At 38.4% G+C, this 20,849-nt stretch overlaps 1 protein-coding gene across 4 annotated transcripts in view; it reads right to left on the bottom strand.

The window, feature by feature from the left end:
- The window catches only part of ECPAS (Ecm29 proteasome adaptor and scaffold), a 96,434-nt gene that overhangs the window by 55,540 nt on the left and 20,045 nt on the right, over window positions 1-20,849 (bottom strand). For 3 of the 4 annotated variants that reach the window (XM_070430911.1, XM_070430909.1, XM_070430910.1), the window contains exons 2-8: window positions 20,013-20,143; window positions 13,785-13,901; window positions 10,582-10,700; window positions 9,481-9,630; window positions 6,635-6,803; window positions 3,922-4,061; window positions 733-814 (exon numbers count right to left, since the gene is read on the bottom strand). In XM_070430911.1, the coding sequence (XP_070287012.1) occupies window positions 733-814; window positions 3,922-4,061; window positions 6,635-6,803; window positions 9,481-9,630; window positions 10,582-10,700; window positions 13,785-13,901; window positions 20,013-20,143 (908 nt within the window). Of the gene's footprint in view, window positions 1-732; window positions 815-3,921; window positions 4,062-6,634; window positions 6,804-9,480; window positions 9,631-10,581; window positions 10,701-13,784; window positions 13,902-15,720; window positions 15,784-20,012; window positions 20,144-20,849 lie in introns of those variants that run through there. The other variant, XM_070430912.1, reaches the window with a different exon arrangement.

Below are 20,849 nucleotides of genomic sequence, written 5' to 3'. Positions count from 1 at the left end.
TGTTCTTTTTGCGACATCATATGCAACTGAATCTAACTAGAGCTAATTTTTAAAACAACTCTTTATAGTTTAAAAATAAGCAAACAAATAATCCCTGTCTGGGTTTGGACTTGGAACACTTTCAGACATAACTTATGTTATTAAGCAAACATTTTACTTCAAGGCTTCAAAAGAACCTACCTATTGCTCTAGATTCTAGACCAGGGTTCAACAAAGTACAGCCCATGGGCCAAATCTGGCCCACCATCTGTCTTAATAAGGCCTGTGAGTTCAGAGTAGTTTTTACATTTTCAAATGATTTTGTAAAAATCAAAATAATATTTCATAATATGTAAAAATTACATGAAATCCAATGTCAGTGCCCCTAAAGTTTTACTGGCACACAGTCATGCTCCTTAAGTTGTGAGTGGCCTACGACTGCTTTCACCTATGTCAGAGTTGAGTAGTGGCAGCCTCACAACCACATGGCCAGCAAAGCCTAAAATACTGACAAAAAAAAGTTTATTGACTCCTAATCCAGACATTATTTAAGCACTTGAAATGAAATCACCAGATCAGGTAAACTAAGTCTCCAGGAGATTTTACTCTACCTAGACTAACATGGCTTAAAACTATTATTTCCTACAGCACAGGTTCAGCTTAAATAAAAATAGGAAAAAATGTTCAACTACATAGAGCTCATGTAACAAAGTACTTTTTATGAGGATGTGAGGAAACATAAAAACAACCCACCTCTTTTGTCTTCAGTGGTATATCGCCAAGGTATACTTTGTACATCTTATTAATGATGGCAGGATTATTCCAGTCAATCAAGCTACAGAAAGTTTCAACACAACTTGTTAAAATTATTATTTTTCTCCTACTTCAATGATTTCAAACAATGATAGCCCCAATATTTGTTACCAAAAACAAAAAGTTAAAAACACTCAAATGAAATGGGCAACTGACATTATAAAAGAAGAAAAGGAAGGGGATTAATTTCATCAAAGTTTTTAAACAGAAGAAAAAAATTCACTTTTTCCACTTTGACCAGTAGATCAGTTCCAATGGTCCGATCTGGTACTGCAGCACAAAACACCAAACTGTGTTCACTCTCAGGGACCATGCCATGGAGCAGTTCCAACACAGCAGAGCGATACTATCCTTGTTCAGAGAGCCCCGGGGCATGGATTTCTGTTTAACCACTTGGAAATTCCTCACAAGGAAATTCAAAAGTAATGAAGAGGTGACCAAAAAATTTTTACCCATTCAAAGACACAATCCTAGGAAGCTTGCAGCCCATTGCATTTCTCAAATATTGTGCCACTATAATTTCCAGCATCCTCTTCTTTATTTACCAGCACACACTTGCAGATTTAGCATCTAATCTTTTAGGCACTAAGACAAATTCCTACTTGGGCCCCACAAAAAGGTGAATTAGAGTATCATGTGATTAGTGATTGGCACCCACCCTCTGCAGCAGCTCCCAGTCATTTTATAAACCTAATTAATAATGCAATCTTGCATTCCACTTGATTAGCAAGATTTAACTACACTATCTTCCGCCTTTGGTTACTGGTTCTGCTTTCAAGATATGCTCTATTTGTGCAAACACAAATTATCCTGCTACTTTGAACGTTTTTCTAATCCATCTCTTCTGTCATAGTTTGTCAGTCTACCTCTTCTTTGGATAGCCACAATTCCACTTCTTCAAACTCATTCTGTAATTATAACTTAGTTATTATTTATCTACATCTTTCCTCAGCTGATGACTACTAACTAATCCTCAAGCTCCACTGTTGTTTCCCTTTTATAATACTGTAAGTTTAGAGATTTTTGACAAAACACTAAAAAAAAAAAAAAAAAAAAGTAAAAACTTTACAATGGTTAACTATTAGGTATAATTTTCACTGTTTCTTTTACTTTTCCTCTTGGCATCTTTCTAGCTTTAGTTTCCTGAGTAAATGTTTGTTGTAAAAATTCAGAAACATAGAAAATAAAATTCCTTACAATCTGCACCATATCCCTCCTCTACTCCTTTTCAGTAACCACTAACTTTGCTACGTATCTTTTTCTAGACTTCTTTACTAAGCATGTAAAATAGGTGGGTGGGTATGGCACATAGGTAGATTTTAAAAAATAGGTCAACAGATGCATCACTTGAAGAGATACTTTGGAATATTTGTTAAACAAAATGAAATAATATCTACATAATGTTCTCAACTTACTTATTACCTCTTAACAATGTTGTATTATTTTATGGAAAAATGCATACACTTAATGCAAAAACTAATATTTAATACATCTGTATTTCCAACAATCCAATCTACCATATGGTGTAAAGAATGGAGCCAGTTCAAACACAATGAAAAGTTTTAAAGGAAAGTATTTTGATACTTCGAAACCAAATAAATTTCTTGAAAGAGATGTCAGGAAGATATAGTTATAAGCAGCATGAAGAAACTTTAGACTTGGGAGAATGTGAAAAACATTCTAGTCCAACTTTCTTATTTCACAGAGTCCAAGGCCTGGCAAGGTTAAGTGAGCCTTCCAAATTCAGAGAATCAGCCAAGAGGCACTCCTCCTGTATCCTACTTCACATGCCCCTTAGTGGTAAGCCTTTCCCAACCACCACCACACACAGACATAGTTAGCTTATATTTCAACAAACTATAGACACAATGAAGTTAATTTCCTTATTCTGTTACACCTACTTGTCTGGTTTCTTAGGAAAGAGAAAACTACAATGCATGGAACCTTTATAAAGCTTTATTTCCTTATCCACATTCAACTGTCTTTTAGCATGTTATTATACTAAGCATAAAAATAAATTTAGAAAAGAACTATTTCATAATTTGATTTTTTTTCAACCATCTTCAATTTTTTTTCTTTGCACATGTCATTTTTAAAATCAGTGCATATAACATTTTGTATTCTGCTTTATTAATTTGCCAGTACGTGGAGGCAATTTCCATGCTGCTTTATTATTTTTATAGAGGCCTGATGCATGAAAATCCATGCACTGGGTGGGAGGAAGGGGGGGTGTCCATCAGCCTGGCCTGCCCCCTCTCACAGTCCGGCAGCCCTCAGGGAATGTCCTACTGACAGCTTAGGCCCCCTCCTGGGAGTGGGCCTAAGCCGCATTCTGGCCTCCCTCTACAGGAGGCAACCCGGCCAATCAGGAGAAGGCACCGCCCCCATCACCCCACCACTGCTGCCGCTGCTGGCCACCGCAGCTGCCTGCCCTCGGCCCTCACAGCCGCCGCACCTGTGTCTGGAAGGGCATCCCGGATTTCGAGAGGGGGAAGGCTGGGCTGAGGAACACCCTCACCCCATGCACGAAGTTTGTGCACCAGGCCTCTAGTTATAGATAATTACCTGGCAGATATATAATATTCCATATAGATACACACCAGTTCTTTAAATTCATTACCTAGCCAAAGATCTCCCTTATCATAATATTCCTAACCACTTCCAGTTTTAAACTGCTTCTCTAAACAGCTTTTCTTCTTTGTCTGGTACAGAATTCTGCTCGTAAGCAAGCTGTCCTTATTACAAATTAGTTGTATTTCATAATCTCATAAACTGAATGTTTCATTACATAAAATCCTAAAAGAACAAATACATGCTGAGCAATTTAGAAATCTAGCCTCTTTCCAATTCTGAGAATTTAAAAGAGATGTAGTTTAGCCCTGGCTGGTTTTGCTCAGTGGACAGAGCATCAGCCTGCAGACTGAAGGGTCCCGGGTTCAATTCTGATCAAAGGCATATGCCTGGGTTGCGGGCTGAGTCCCCAGTAAAGGGCATGCAGGAGGCAGCCAATCAATGATTCTTTCTCATCATTGATGTTTCTCTTTTCCCTCTCCATTTCTCTCTGAAATCAGTAAAAATATATTTAAAAAAATAAAAATTAAATTAAAAAATAAAAGAGATATAGTTTACCTTTGCTTGCTTTTCAATTCTAGGTCTGCTGCCGTTGCCACACTGTGGCGAGTGTCACTAGAAGCAATCACCAGGTGGAGAACAGCCTCGAGTTCAGGCACCTGCTCAGCTTCTATGAATTTCACTATACCCAATTTGCACTGTGGATAAATGGAGGGAAGGAGAAACAGTGATCAGAGAAACAAAGAACACCAACCAAAAATACTGTTTAACATTATCAGTATGGCCATAAACCAAAGATTAATAGTAACAACAGTAGCAGCTCCTATTCAGCCAGGGACTGTACTAAACCATATATAGTCATGATTTCATTTAATCCTCACAATCTATGAGGCATTATTATACCCATTTTTCAGATTAGGAAAGTGAAGCAAAGCTTAAGAGATTAAGACACATAGTTAACGAGTGATGAAGGCAGGATTCAAACCCAAGTCTCTCAGATTCCAAGACAATTATGATACACAGCCTTCCTACTAGGATACACAGCCTCTCTAAAATGACAAAACCTTGAACTGAGGTCCAAATTCTAAGCCTCCAGGTAAGAATGGTGGTTTATTAGAAATACAGTTCTTCATGGATATGATATTTCAAAAGGAACTAAACTCACATTCCTTGAGTTCCATTGTATTGTTAAAAATATTAATTCTTGTCCTCAATATACTGACATCCTGAAAACAATCTGATTTGAAATGTACTCTAGTCAATGCAAGTGAATTTCTATTCAAACAGTATTCAATGTAAATAACTGGCTACAATGAAACCCAGACTAAAGAGAGATTCTGCTTAGAACTTCATGTAATGTAAAATAGCTATGAGTCTCACTAAAAATAAATATACCTGGTAAGTAAAACTTTATCTTTACCTGAAGAAATCAGTTACATAATAGTTCTTATGCATATTAAATAGGATTGATACAATTTAAAAGTATTAAATGACAAAGGATGCAATTTAAAAAGGTATATAAACATCATAAAAATGCCTGCCTTCCCTCCTCCTGTTCAATATACTTACTTGTAATAAGAGCTACAACAGAAGAGTCAAACGTTTACTTAAGCCATAAAAAGGACAGGTATGAGAGTCAAGCACACAAAAAATGTTTAAAGGAAACTAGAAACAACACTGACGTCCATCAATAGAAGACCATGTGGCTTACACGTAACTATATTGTATACAGAGAATAAAAGGGATGGCATTTTTAAAAAACTTGATATAGTGTTAAATAAAAAATATGAACTATAAATAATGTATTATATGGTATGTAACAATGTATAGTGTAAAACTGTATTTATGTGTACACACAGAGCATGACAAAGTAGGTGGCAGGATTCCAGGTAATTTTTAATTTCTCTTTATTATGTTCTGGACTAACTGAATCTTTAGATTATCATTATTTTTATCAAAATAAAAGCTGTTTATCTGGAAGAAAATATGTAAAACAAAAGAGATTTAAAAATTAGAGGAAAACAGCTTTCATCCTTGCATCAAAACTGTTCCTTTCAACCCTAGATTATGAAGGTGACAAAAGGCATACAGAAAACCTTAGAAATGAGCAAAGAATGACTAACATCAGACTGCAACTTAACGTTAACAATTGTTCTCCACCACTTACAGCTTTAGCCCTCACACAGACCTAGATTCAAAGCCTAGTCCTAGAAGTGAGACTGTGATGAATCTCAAAACCTTTTACCAATGAAAGTAATAAATTTTATACCTCATTGGTTTGCTGTGAGGATTAAATGAGATAATGAATTCAAAGTACTCATCAGTATAGTGCCTGTCACATAGTTCACACTCAATAAAGAGTAGCTTCTGTTACTATTTACCTTTATTTCTTACTTACATCATGGCTTAAGGAGAACAAAAAAAAATCCATAAAACATGAGGAAGTAAATCTAATTTAACATAGCCCTCACTGAACAAATCATTCTATAAATTTGAGTGGCAAGAATGTCCCACTTGCCTTTTCCCCTCTCATTGGAACACTGTTTTGACCAGTGGTCACGCACATCCCCCAAAAAGAAAAGGATCAAATCACTTAGACTGTCATGGAGATAAAGAAAGGCTTGAAGACGAACCCAGATTGCTTGAATTCCAAAATAATTACATACTGATCTCATCTGTTCTTCCCTGAGGTGCCTGATGACACAGACACAGTGAGGCACCTTCTCTGTAGAGCACCATCTTTTTAAAAAGCTGCTCAGAGAACATCTGTGTCCTGTTTAAATCCAGAATAAAATTCTTAATGCCATTTTTTTAAATTCCCAGGAAGAAATATAAAAGGGAGTCATGCTTTCTCCCATATTGTCACTTCTGAATACAGGTTCCTCACTTTACACAAAATGTACAGCCTTAAAAACACTAAGTAATGTAGGATAATTTGTATTTTAACTGCAGCAAAGCAGCTAAATAATTATTAAACCCATAATTTAAAACTAAAGTAAAAGAAGTTAAATATACTCAATTCATAAGTGGGCTGTATTTCATACTTGAAATATGTAAGCAATATTAGAAATGCTGAAGAAATCCCACTCCTCCCTTTCCCTGGGGCTTTAACAAGTAAATGACATGATGAAGAGAACAAATCACATCAACTGCTCCTTCAAACACGTTTCAATAGAGAGCCTGAACACACTGTGTGGCACATGCCTTCATGGACTTCACAGGGGCGCATGTTCAAGGGTAAGCTGCTTTATGAATAAACAGTATGTGATACCTGTTCCAACTGTTCAGGTGTCCATGGGTTATCACCAATAACTCGTTTAGCTGCATAAAAGCTCATTCCTGGGGGAGGCTGTGGTATGCCAGAACTTCCCCCACTATTTGAAGAAGAACCCTGTGCTGAAGATGAATTTTGGCGACTCTGGGATTCATTTAACACATATCTGGAAAGGAAATAGAAATTTTACCCCTCTCTATTAAAACACATACAAACACATGCATATATAATACACTCACTTATATACCTTCCTCTCACAGAATTCTGCTAGAAGAATAAACACTTAAAAGTAAAATTTCATCATTAAGAAAAATGTTAAAGGTATCTAAAAAAGGTACTACATCTTCAGCAAATTGACCATAAGAGTACATCTGTTCAACTTGGTTACAAATAAACTATAGTAGTTACCAACAATAAATATATTTTGTTGATTCTCAATCTATAAACTATTGTTCTGAGAGCCACTGTGGACCCACTGCATTTTGAGTTTTTAGTTGACAAATACAGAGAAATGTTTGACTTTGGGGGGAGAGGGGGATAAAAAAATATTGCTCTATACTCAAAGCAGAGAATATTTTAACAGTCATTTCTATTGCTGTTAAGTTGCAATTCACCTTCAATTCTCCTTGAACTCCTTATGTCCCTGCATTACAAAACCCACTAAAATCACTTAGCTCATAAGCACATAATGTTCCCAAAATAAAAAAGATAAAAAAGCTCAAAGAGGAAAAGAGAATCAGCTTTTCCACTGTATATTCAAAGCCCTTCACAGCTATTATTTATTTAATTTATCATCCTATTTCATTTTTAGTTCTATAGATTAAAAATGAGATTTCTGGTAAATTCATTTTTATCTAATCGAATTGGTATACCTCATCTACAAAATTTCTATGTGAAAATTAATTCAAGTTCCATCAGACTCTAAAAGTATATGCTGACAAATCATCAGACCGAATACTAAATAAAATACCTACTACAATAAAAACTAAAGAAAACATTCAGAGCCTGATGACATAGTAAATTATACTATATTACTTACATGCCATATTCATTCAATTCCTAAATTCATCTTTTTAAATTACAAAAAAAACGGTTAAGGAATCACTATTTTTATACAAACTAGGCAAACTCTCAAAGGTAAGAGAAATGTGAGGAATCACTGGCTTGGTACATTATGTAACTAAGTTAAATTTGGATTTCACAGTTTATTTACCAAAGCCATCATCACCTGCCAAATCTGACTGCCTCCTGATATAACAAATATAAAAGGAAATTTTCATTTATTTCTAAATTATAGCAAGACTGGTGGCAGCAAGTAAATCAATCAATAATTACTGAACAGCTAACATTGTACAAAACATCATCCTAAATACAAGAGAGAGGAATACCAGGAGGGGTAAGATTGAGTCTCTGCCATCTGTAGCAAGTTGAGACAATAAGACAACAAATGTCACAATCTGACATGTTGTCAGATGACATAGGAAATGATATGACAGAGATAATGGAAGTGACAGGTAGAGGTTAGTAGAAGTGTCTGAAGGTCCAGAAAATAAAGCCACTCAACTAGAGGGGTAGGAGGAGAGCAAACTGGAGAGGAAAGAAGCCATACAGCATGCACTCTTATGTCTAGACCCACATGTCAAGCTTAGAGTGTATACTGTAGTTTTAATCAGGAAAGAAACACAATGAAAACAGTATTTGAGAAAAGTATCTGGCAGCACTACAACCTAGAAAATAAGCTGAAGCAGATCATAACTAGGGCACTAAGCCAGGGACCAGACCAGGCCAGGGACCAGCTCTTGACTTCGAGGAGCTCCCAATCTATTAGAGAAAATGGACATGTCAACTATGCGATAAGAACACAAAATGGCAATGTGTATAGAATAGATGGTTGATTACTGATAAACATAGTTGACATCTCAGCTACTTTGAGATGCTTTTTCAAAGTAGATTTTTGGCTGTTGTTTCTTTCAGCATTTCCTTCTTCTTTTCTTCCTTTGTTCATGGGGAAGCATTCTAAGCAAAGAACTGTATTCTCTTAAATCATAGAAAGGCCTGGACACATAAGAGTGCATGAAGCCTTGGCTGAGTGGCTTAGTTAGTTTCAGTGTCACCCCGTACACCAAAAGGATGGGGGTTCAATCCCTGGTCAGGTGTGTAAGGGAGGCAATCAATGTTTCTCACACATCGATGTTTCTCTTTCTCTCTCTCTCTCTCTCTCTCTCTCTATCTCTCTCTCTCTCTCTCTCATATATAAAAACATGTCCTCAGGTGAGAATTAAAAAGAGAAAAGAGTATGAATACATGAGTGCATGTATGACTGGAAAACACAGCCCAAGGAATTTAAGGTGTGTTTTAAACATCAGGAAACTATGGCAGTGTAGAAAGTTTTGAAGAGTAGCTGATGAGAAAGTGATGACAAGAGTTGGAAAGAGCCAATACTAGATGGCTGCAAGGGGGAATGGTCCCAGGGCACATCAAGGAGAGGGAAGAGGTACTGACATTGTAGCAACCAGGAAAAGCTGGAGGCAATTCATAATTGTATGCCTACATGGCTAAAAGAACCATCACAGCGTATCACATAGTCATCACAGGCAGTAAAGAAGAGGAACTATTTTATGGGGAAAGACTGATTTTAGCTTGAACAGCTGAATCTGAAATCACAACAGCAATTCCACACCTCTCAGGTCAATAAGCAGTGGGGCTGGAGTTCAGAGAGGTCAGGGCTACAGCAAAACACTGAGACTCATCCATTTTCAAGTGAAGGCGAATAGTTACCTCCACACAGGTAAAAGCAGTCATGAGCAAGGTTGCTGTGTTTTGTTTTCATTTCTTTAACTTACCCATAAGGCATCAGAAGGACATCTAGCATGAAGTCCAAAAGCAGCTGCACAGTCTTTGGTTTCTCAGCAAGATTAAACGGAGAAGCTGATTTTGATGATTCAACAGGGTATTTCATGTGAAAAAGGGTTGGTATTAAAAGATGCATTAAGCTGAAAAAACAATCACATTTAATGCAACTACTTAAAAAACATGGTTTTTATACATGAAATAATAGACAAAACAAATATCCCATAACAAAAAGTGGCAATTGTAGCAAGGGCCACTCATTTCAATACCACTAGTGTACAAAGTCCTAATCTAGGGACTGGCCTAGATTTCCTTCTTACTGAAAGTTCAATACATTGAATGTTGGCATTTAGCCCATCTGGCTCATCACCAGAAGCACGTGGTCTCTGAAAAAAATGTACACAATATGGGCTCAGTGCTAATATCTGTCAGCACAAGAGATTTTATATTAAACCTTAGGTAAAGTTTAACTTATAACATGTCCTTTTGATAAATTTTTTTTCCTTTCCACAGTTAATTAAAATAAAGTTATTCTAAAGCTAAAGAAATTAAAAATCCACCATGTCAATATTTGAAATATAATAAAATTTCCAGTGTGAATTTAAGTAACACAGCTTCAATAATTCCTTCTTTCACAACACCTTTTGCTATTCTTAAAACACATGAAAAATGAGCTGAAAACATTATTTAACTCCCTCTTCCCTCCACAATTTCATGATGAGTCTCACCACTACACACGACTACAATACAGAACTCTGGGCTAAGCCTAGAAATGAAGGATGTTGACTAAACCTTTTCACATCTCCAATTCCTGTATTAATACAAACAAGTGATCTGTCCCTTAAGAAAACTGCTCTCAAACTTTATATCCTCCAAGATAGATATGTTTTGATGAAAAGTATTTTATAACTAAGTTTTTCAGTCACAGAAAATTAGTTGCTTCAAAATCACTGACCAAAAAAAAAATGTATTTAGATTGGGGAAAATGTTATTTGCTCTGCACATTTTTCAATATGCTCACATTAAGAAGTTTTATAATAGTATCAACAGAACAATAATGGTGAGTTGAGGTGACATAATTGAGGAAAGCATACCTATCCTGCTGTGGCTGAGGCTTCCCTTCCATTGCAGTAAGAAGCGTAGGGGCCAGTTCACATTGTTTTTCCACTGGTAGGCGAGGATAGCCCATCTTAACATAAATTATAGTAAAATTCTAAAGCAACGGGAGAAAAGCAAGTGAGTGCAAAGGAAATAATCTAGGATTTCAACATAAACATATTGATAACTTAGGGAGTTATAACAAAGAAATTGCATCCTCCTTCCATATGTTATCACATGTTTATTTCAGCTTAACCAACTATTGTATTTCAGGATGATGGCAGCCCCACATATTCAAAATGCTTGCTTTAAGATGGGCCTCATGTGAGAGAGAAACACCTAACCAATGAATATATATATATATCAAATTATCACCTTGTATATTATAAATATATACAATTTTATTTGTTAAGCATGCCTCAATAAAGCTGGGGGGAAAAGTACTCATATAAGCAATTACTTTCACTGAAAAGAATAAAGTAACATTTGACCTATCTAAACCTACACACTACACATTAGCATCATATCTCCCAGTTTGTTGCATTAATCCCTTCAAGCTAAGAAGAGGCCACGTGTTAAACTAGGCTGCCCTTTCTCAACTGCTCTATTACTAAACCAACCTTAGTATATTGCAGTACTCTAGTTCCTCATTCACAACTGACCAATGGTGATGAACCAAGGGAAGCTGAGTGCTGTCAGTATGCCTGCATCACTATAATCCGTGTGAATGCCTCATTTTAAGCAAACCCATAAATGCATATCTGGATTTACACATAATATAAAGATCTGCTTTTTTGAAGGATTCTTCACTTTAAAACTGACTTCTTAAGGTTATCCTTTTTTTTTTCAATTTTAGTTTACATTCAAGATTTTTGTATTAGTTTCAGGTGTACAGCATAGTGGCTAGACAATCATATACTTTACAAAGTGGTCCCCCTAATATTTAAAGTACCCACTTGGCACCATACACAGTAATTACAATATTATTGACTATATTCCCGTGACTATTTTATAACTGCCAACTTCTAGTTCTTAATCCCTTCAATAAGGTTATCCCTTTCCCTTAAAGCCATTCCTATTTAGCAATTTTATTGGCTCAAAATGTTCCTTTGTGCTTAAAAACAGGAACATCTGTAATGGAGCTGTATGTCCAAAGCAGGCACAGACAGAGGTCTGGACCAGTAGGTGGCTCCAAAGGTCTGAAATCCAGATGTTAGATTCTGCCTCAATGCTAGAAACTACAAGGGCCTGTGAAAAAACATCACCTGTCATCTCGCAATATTGTTTTATATTTAATTTTCATGAAGACAACAATTCAAGAGGACTATTTCTTACCAACCTCAGTTTAATCATTTTAAAAGGATACCTTTCTGAATATATTATACTAGAGGCCCAGTGCACAGATTTGTGCACAGGTGGGGTCCCTCAGCCTGGCCTGCGCCCTCTCACAATCCAGGACCCCTCAGGGGGATGTTGGACTTCCGGTTTCGGGCCAAAACTGGCATTCTGACATCCCCCCGAGAGATGCAGCAGTGCCGTAGTGGTAGGCCTGGAAGGAGCCCCAGCCGGGGCCAGACGCAGCTCCGCTGCCACTCATCCCAGCCCCGCTGCACCTGCCGCCACTGCTGCTGTTGCTCGGTAGCACTGCCACAGACGTGGGAGAGGCTCCCACTACCACAGGTACGCTCGCCATCTGTGAGCCTGGCTTCTGGCTAAACAGCACTCCCGCTGTGGGAGCACACTGACCACCAAGGGGCAACTCCTGCGTTGAGCGTCTGCCCCCTGGTGGTCGGTGCACTTGGGTCAATTGGTCGTTCTGGTCGTAACAGTTGCTTAGGCTTTTATATATATACTAGAGGCCCGATGCACAAAATTCGTGCACGGGAGGGGAGGGCGTCCCTCAGCCTGGCCTGCACGCTCTCCAATCTGGGATCCCTCTTGTAATCCAGAACCACTGGCTCCTAAGTGCTCACCTGCCTGCCTGCCTGATGCCCCTAACTGTTCTCCTGCCTGCCTGATGCCCCTAACTACTCCCCTGCCGGCATGATGGCCCTAACTGCTCTCCCCTCCTGGCCTGATACCCCTATCTGCCAAACTGCTCTCCCCTGCCACCCTGATCCCCCTAACTGCTCTCCCCTCCTTGTCTGATCCCCCTAACTGCCTGTCTGCTCTCCCCTCCTGGCCTGATCCCCCTAACTGCCTATCTGCACTCCCCTCCTGGCCTGATCCCCCTGCCTATCTGCTCTCCCTTCCTCTTCACGCCTTCAGACCCCGGCATAGGAGTGCTGAGAGCTCTCCACCGAGGCCCCACCCCCGTCCTGACACAGCCCCCCTCCGGGCCAGACAGCGCAGCAGGCCTGCACACACCTCCACCAGGGGGGCTGCCCCTGTCCTGATGCCCCCCTCCGGGCCGGGTGGCACAGCAGGCCTGTGCACGCCTCCACCAGGGGGGCCACCCCCAGCAGCAGCCTCATGTCCCAGTGGCGCAAGTCCCTGTCCCTATCCCCGCCCACAAGCTCCTGTGCACGTGCTGCCTGTTGAACAGTCATGACTGGGACACCATTAGGACCAATAAGCATATTACCTCTTTATATATATAGACTAGAGGCCAGATGCACAAAATTCGTGCAAGAGTAGGCCTTTGCAGCTGCCTCCATCCCTCCCTTCAAAGAACGGCGGCTGGATCCTAGGGCTGCAGCCCTGGCTTCATCCGGAAGATCGTCCAAAAGGACATCCAGTCTAATTAGCATATTACACTTTTATTATTATAGATATCAGAAACATAGATGTTTTTAAAACTCAGCCTTTGTATCTCTTCTTGCCATTTTACCCTTTTTTCTTCTTATATTATCTTTTATTCATGCCTATGCTACATAACCCTTCTCTTCTCTCTATTCAGATTGGCCTCATATAATCTTTTACTATGAATCAAATCATTATTTTATAGATCAAAATATCTGATAAGTCATTTCACCAACATTCCTTTGCCCAATGTAAAAGCCCATGCACGATCCTGGTAACAGTTCCTCTAGATCAATACTCAGTGGTAAGACAGTGTGTCATTTAAAGAAAACATCCCATGCTTCATTTAGAAATAGTCTATAATAAAATTCTAAGTTGCCAATATATTGATGACATCTAATAAATGTTATGAAAGAAAATTACAGTAAGTCAGAAAATATTCCGAGATAACACTCACTGTGACAAAGGAAACTGCAGCAGGGTCCTGGTATTGAACCAACAGTGTCTCTATGGGGAGTTGTATTTTTGGGCGGCTTTTTATACGCTTATTCAAATGGACCAACAGTTCCATTACCTAAAATACAGAGAGATATAAATTGAAATTACTGATCATAATTCATTTCTCAGACTTATCTGAGAAATACAAAACAAATTAATTTCTCAGATAGTACTTATTTGATAAATAGTGGCTACTTTGTCTTTAAAATTAAATTTTACATCCCAGAAAGGGAGTATAAAATATCCCCCCAAGAATCCATGCATCAGAATTTTTGACAATAGTAGTTTCATTAGCTTTATTTTTTTTTCTTTTTATTGATTTTAGAGAGAGGAAGGGGGATAAAGACAGAGAGCGAGAGAGAGAGTATGAGAGAGAGAGAGAAACATCGATGTGAGAGAGAAACATCGATTGGCCACCTCCCACATCTGCCCTGACTGGGGAGCGAACCTGAAACCTGGGTATGTGCACTGACCAAGAACCAAACCCACAACCTTTTAGTTTTCAGGATGATGCTCCAACCAACTGAGCCACACAAGCCAGGGCTCCATGCACCAGAATTTTACTAATGAATTTATTTTTACACTGTGCTTTGGTTAATCAAAGTTGAGATGGGCCCCTACTGAGGCACAATCCCCCAGAACACCTGTGAACAAATGAGTGAGACACACAATGCCATGGACTCAATGTCTGTCTCCCCAAAATTCATATGTTGAAGCCTAAACCCCAGTGTGATGATCTGGGGAGGTAATTAGGTTTGGATGGAATCATGGGCTTGAGCCTCCATGATGGGGTTGATATCGTAATAAACGGATAAAGAAATTAGAGTCCTCTCTCTCTTTGCCACATGAGGATACAGCAAGAAGGCCACCTTCTATAAATCATGGACAGTTCATGCACGAAGAAATTGACCATGTTGGCATCCTGATCTCAGACTTCTATCCTCCAGAATTGTGAGGAACAAATGTTTGTTGTGTAAGTCACTTAGCCTATGGTATTGTTACCCAAGCTGACTAAGACACACCACGAATACTACAAAAAAAGAGAAATGTACACAAGAAATACACATTGGGTTTCCAGAAGAGAAAGTACCTGCCAGATCAAGGACTTCAGAGAAAAAGGACAAGAACACCACTCCTAAAGATCAGATAAATTTCCAAGCACAGAATCAGTTATTAGGAAGCACACAGGTTGAAAATGACATTACACACTGCATCTGACTGAAACACAAAGTGGTAAGATAAGGGCCCGAATTATATAAGGTATTGGGTAAAATACTGAGGAATTTTTACTTTATTCTGAAGATCATCTGATTCTACTAAAGAGTTTTAAGTAATGATCAGCTTCCTCTCCCTTAAGTGGGAAAGACAAGAGAAAAAGAGTTCGTCAATTCCCAAAGATAGAAAAAAAAGATAACAGAGGCTCCTGTCAAATGGCCCCAACTCTACCATAAAAGTGAGACTATCTTGCTAAGAGAGGAGCACAGAAAAACTTGTGCAAAGCATTTTGCATTCCTTATCTTATCTGATTCTTACAATAACCAGAGATGTGATACTGTCATTCCCATTTTACAGGTGAGGAAACAGAGGCTCAGGGAAGAAGTAACTTATCCAAGGATATGAACCAGCAAGTGACATAGTCAAGAATTGACTCCAAGGTCCATATATTTAACTTCTTCAAATGCTGATAATTGAGTTCAATTCATCAAAACTAAAGAGCCTGTCAGGATGAGGCATCCTTAGGACTGCTGATACCCTAAAGAAACCTAGAAGTGTGCATTACCAAGCACACTCCCTCCAAACTTCTTACCTGGTCCAGATCTATGGATACAGCTGATGACAGGGAAAAAAATCATAAGGATACAAAGGAAATAGCCCAACAAACATTTGTTCCTCACAATTCTGGAGGATAGAAGTCTGAGATCAGGATGCCAACATGGTCAATTTCTTCGTGCATGAACTGTCCATGATTTATAGAAGGTGGCCTTCTTGCTGTATCCTCATGTGGCAAAGAGAGAGAGGACTCTAATTTCTTTATAACAAGCTGATCTATAATATAAATTGAAAAACTTCAATTTCCTTTCTTCTGACAATCTAATGAATCTAAGTTGATTCCTAGAAAGATGTTTGGAAAATTATTGTTGATAGTGATAAACAATTGTGTGCACAGTTACATGCTTTATTTTTAAGGACTTTTTTTAAAATATATTTTTATTGATTTCAGAGAGGAAGGAAGAGGGAGAGAGAGATAGAAACATCCATGATGAGAGAGAATCATGGATTGGCTGCCTCCTGCAAGTCCCCCACAGGAGATCGAACCCACAACCCAGGCATCGAGCCCATAACCATGGCATGTGCCCTTGACTGGAATCGAACCTGGGACCTTTAAGTTTGCAAGCCAACGCTCTATCCACTGAGCCAAACCGGATAGGGCAGGACTTTTTGTTTTAAATGAATTAACTACTTATTTTTCTTCAACCAATTTTATCTCCTTAAATATTAATTTCATAATTTGGTTGTCTACAGTCTAGAGTTCTCTATAAACCCATGAAAAAAAATCAAGAAATCAGCCCTGACTGGTTTGGCTCAGTGGATAGAGCATCGGCCTGCGGACTGAATGGTCCTAGGTTCGATTCCAGCCAAGGGCATGTGCCTTGGTTGCAGGCACAACCCCCATAGGGGATGTGCAGGAGGCAGCTGATCGATGTTTCTCTCTCATCAATGTTTCTAACTCTCTAGCCCTCTCCCTTCCTCTCTGTAAAAAAATCAATAAATACATTTTTAAAAATCAAGAAATCAGCTGAATCAGTTTGGGCTAAATCGATAATAATTAACTTCTGCAGTAAGTCTATAGAATTACAAACCTCAGGTATATATTATTTTGGCCATATCAGTTCTCCTTACTACACATTAATTTTTATTTATTTATTTATTAATGAACTTGTTTTTTTGAGGAAGGGGGGAGAGGGGAAGGATGGAGGGAAGGAGGGAGGGAGAGACATCGATTTGTTGTTACACTGATTTATGCATTCATTGGTTAATTTCTGTAAATGCCCTGACTGGGGGATCGAACCCACAACTTTGGCTCTAACCACCCACTGAACTACCCTGCCAGGGCCAACTTGTTTTTATTGTTTTTTTGTTTGTTTGTTTGTTTGTTTTTAGAGAGAGGAAAGGAGGGAGAGAAATGTCAATCAGTTGCCTTCCACACGCTCCCCAACCAGTGATCAAACCCTCAGCATAGGTATGTGCCCTGACTAGGAATTGAACCTGCAACACTTGGTGTACGGGACAATGCTCCCACAAACTGAGCCACCCAACCAGGGCCAGGGGCCAACTTTTTAATTGAAGTATAACATATAGCTAAAGTACACAACTGCCAATATAAGGCTCCATAAATTTTCACAAAATAAACACACCTATGTAACAACCAGAACCACACCACCATTCTACCACCATTTCTTAATTTACTATATATAAATGAAACATATAAGATGAACTCATGTGTCTGAACTTCTTTCATTCTACACTGTATTTGAGATTCATCCATGATGTTGCTCATATCATTAGTTCACTTATATTGCTCTAGTGGAAAAATAGCACAATTTATCTATTCTCCTATTGATTGACATTAGGTTATTTTCCAGTTTGGGCTATCATGAATAATGCTGCTATGAACATTGTTACATATGCCTCTTGGTACACATATGTACACACACATTGTATATTAATTCAGGCTTGAAAATGCTTGGTCATGGAATATGCATATGATAAACTTTAGAATACTCCAAACAATTTTCCAAAGTGATAATAATATTAATTTACACTCCTACCAACAGTCTAAGATTTCCAGTTGCTCACATTCTTGTCAACACTTGCTACAGTCAGTCTTTAATTTTTAGCTATCCCAATGAGTCTGAATATACAAAGTTAGGTGTAAAGTAGAATTCTACATAACAAACTTCATTTTCCTTAAAATAGGAAATGTACTCTAATGATATGTCAGTAGAAATCTAAAACTTCAATTTCTCTTTTGCCCTGACCAGTTTGGCTCAGTGGATAGAGCATCGTCCTGCAGACTGAAAGGTCCCAGGTTCGATCCCAACTAAGGGCATGTGCCTTGGTTGCGGGCACATCCCCAGTGTGGGGTGTGCAGGAGGCAGCTGATCAATGTTTCTCTCTCATCGATGTTTCCAACTCTCTATCCCTCTCCCTTCCTCTCTGTGAAAAATCAATAAAATATATTTTAAAACAAAACAAAAAAATAAAAAAACTTCAATTTCTCTTTCACTCAATTTATCCACAAATTCCCAGCCACCATACAGGATATCCTGGTTAAATCTAATATGCATTATGCAATTGATAAAAACCCCAAAATTACATAATTGAGAGGCAATACAAATTAATTGTTAGTTTCACTGATTTCAAAATTTCACATATTAAAATTATTTATCCATGACCTTTCAAATCGCTGCCCACTGGCATCCCTGTTTCCTTTCCCTGGCACCTGCCTTCTTGTGCACTGTGTGCATCGGTGTGGCCTTCCTCAGCTCCCTGAAGGCTTCACACTCTGCTTTAGCTCAGAGCCTCTGCACAGGCCATCTCTGTCTTTACTGGTCTCCCTCATCTCTCTGCCTGGCTACTGCCCACACACACACCTACAGAGGTGTACCTTATGCCCCAAATATATTCTTGTATAGAATCCTATTCCATCTTAACATTTACTACAGTTTACAACTAGAGACTCTATGCCTGATTATTTAATACCGGTATCCCCAACTAGATGTTTCTTTCATTCACTAACATATCCTTACCACCTGGCATACAGAAGGCACTCAGTAAATATCTGCCAAATGAATGACAAAACTAATGAGGCTAAATAAATAAGCACAAACCAATTCATGTAGGTCTTTTTATACTTTGCTATCCTGAGGGTAACAGAATGCCACAGAAGAGTTTTAAATAGAATAGTGACATTATCAAATACATATTTATCTCAGCAAGACCCTATTAACAACAGGCATGTCGAATATATAACAAGAATGCCCTACTCCTTCCTGCAAACATAACAGACATTCTTAAAGATACTCTTTCTCCAATGAACCCACGTCAGGACAGATCTCAGATTCCCTCTCAGGGCAGGCACTGCCAATTGTCATTGCCAATCAATCAGAGTAGCCCAAGAGATGAAACCAGATCAAAGGCTCGAAGGTCTAGTAAAACCAGAAGACGAATGAACTATTTAAAAATGAAGTGGGTAAATGTTCCATGAAAACATTTAGGTTAAAAAAGAAAATTCTGGCCCTGGCCAGGTGGCTCAGTTGATTGAAATGTCCTACACCAAAAAGTTGAAGATTCAATTCCTGGTCAGGGCATGTACAGGTTGATGTTTTCTCTCTCTCTCAAAACAAATATACATATCCTCAGGCAAGGATGTAAAAAAAAAAAAGAAAATCTTGATATGACAGTTATCCAACTTTTAGTAACAGTACTTAATAGAATCTTAAAACGAGCTATACAACATTGTGCTTTCAAAAATGTTTATTTTGCTAATTTTTAATTAAGATTATATTCACGCTCAGCCAATGATTAAAGAATATTTTTGCCCCGCAACCACCAACTTTCATACTGGAATCAAAGGCATGAGCCCTAGCCAGTTTGGCTTAGTGGATAGAGCATTGGCCTGCAGACGGAAGGGTACCAGGTTTGATTCTGGTCAAGGGCATATACCTCGTACCTCAGTTGCAGGCTCCTTCCAGCTGGGCCCTGAGTGGAGCTCATGCAGGAGGCAACCAATCGATGTGCTTCTCTCGCATCAATATTTCTCTCTGTCTTTCCCTCTCTCCTCCACTGTCTCTAAAAATCAATGGAAAAATATCCTCGGGTGAGGATTAAAAAACAAAAAAAAAAAACCAAAGGCATGAATTTTAGATCAAGCCTCCATACATTTCAGAATAATTATCTCAATTATATCATCTGGCACTGATGCCAATTGTATATAGTTGGTGCTAAATGCAGCTGTGCTAAGCATACAAAAGCTATTTTTAAATCATGTAAGGTGGTCTCCATTTTGAAAGACCATAATTAGAATCATGAACCTAGATTTCAATAATGGGAAAGGAAAATATACTTCATAATATATATCTATTTATTCACCATTTAATTCCCCCAACTGTCCCAACATGCTTACCTTTTTGCGTACTCCTTCTTGGGTGCTAGACAGCTTGAGCAAAACAGGAGGAAGGAATTTAGATATAATATTCTGTAACTGTTCATCTGTTTCAGCATGGCCAAGTCGTAAAAAGACCCGTTCAAGCTGATCTATAATATAAAAAGTAAAAAAAGAATTTAGCAAGTCAAACACAACCAGGAGTAATTGTTCTTATGGCTAATCCTTTATTGTACTGCAGATCCTTCAGTCAGAACTTTAACATAGCTAGCCTTATATGTAGATGATTTTGACACAGCTATGGAATGACACAGAAAAGGGCTACTAGCTAGTTATACTCTTACAACTGTCCCAGTCATTTAACATCTAGAAGAAAGGAAAACTAAGCCAGGAATAACAAAATTCTCTTCTACATACAAAGTTATTCCATTTTCCTAAAGAATTTCGATATAGAAAGAATTTTTTTGCCATCAAATACAGTATAACAGCTGGCCTAATCAAAATTTGGCAAATTTTGCCAAAACCGGTTTGGCTCAGTGGATAGAGCGTCAGCCTGCGGACTGAAGGGTCCCAGGTTCGATTCCGGTCAAGGGCATGTACCAAGGTTGCGGGCACATTCCCAGTAGGGGGCGTGCAGGAGGCAACTGATCGATGTTTCTCTCTCATCGATGTTTCTAACTCTCTATCCCTCTCCCTTCCTCTCTGTGGAAAATCAATAAAATATATTAAAAAAAAATTTGCAATTTTTTAAAGAAATCTTCTAGTCCTACCTAGCAGAGCAAGGCAGAACTTTAATCAGATACCAGGCAAAATATACCAAGTATATTGGGTGATAACATTTTTTTCCCCACAACTCAC

The sequence above is a fragment of the Myotis yumanensis genome, unplaced genomic scaffold (genome assembly GCF_028538775.1).
Source record: "Myotis yumanensis isolate MYYU_CA2020_CCGP unplaced genomic scaffold, mMyoYum1.0.hap1 SCAF_12, whole genome shotgun sequence".
In the NCBI taxonomy this organism is placed as follows: Eukaryota; Metazoa; Chordata; class Mammalia; order Chiroptera; family Vespertilionidae; genus Myotis; species Myotis yumanensis.
This window is presented reverse-complemented; position numbering and strand designations above follow the sequence as displayed.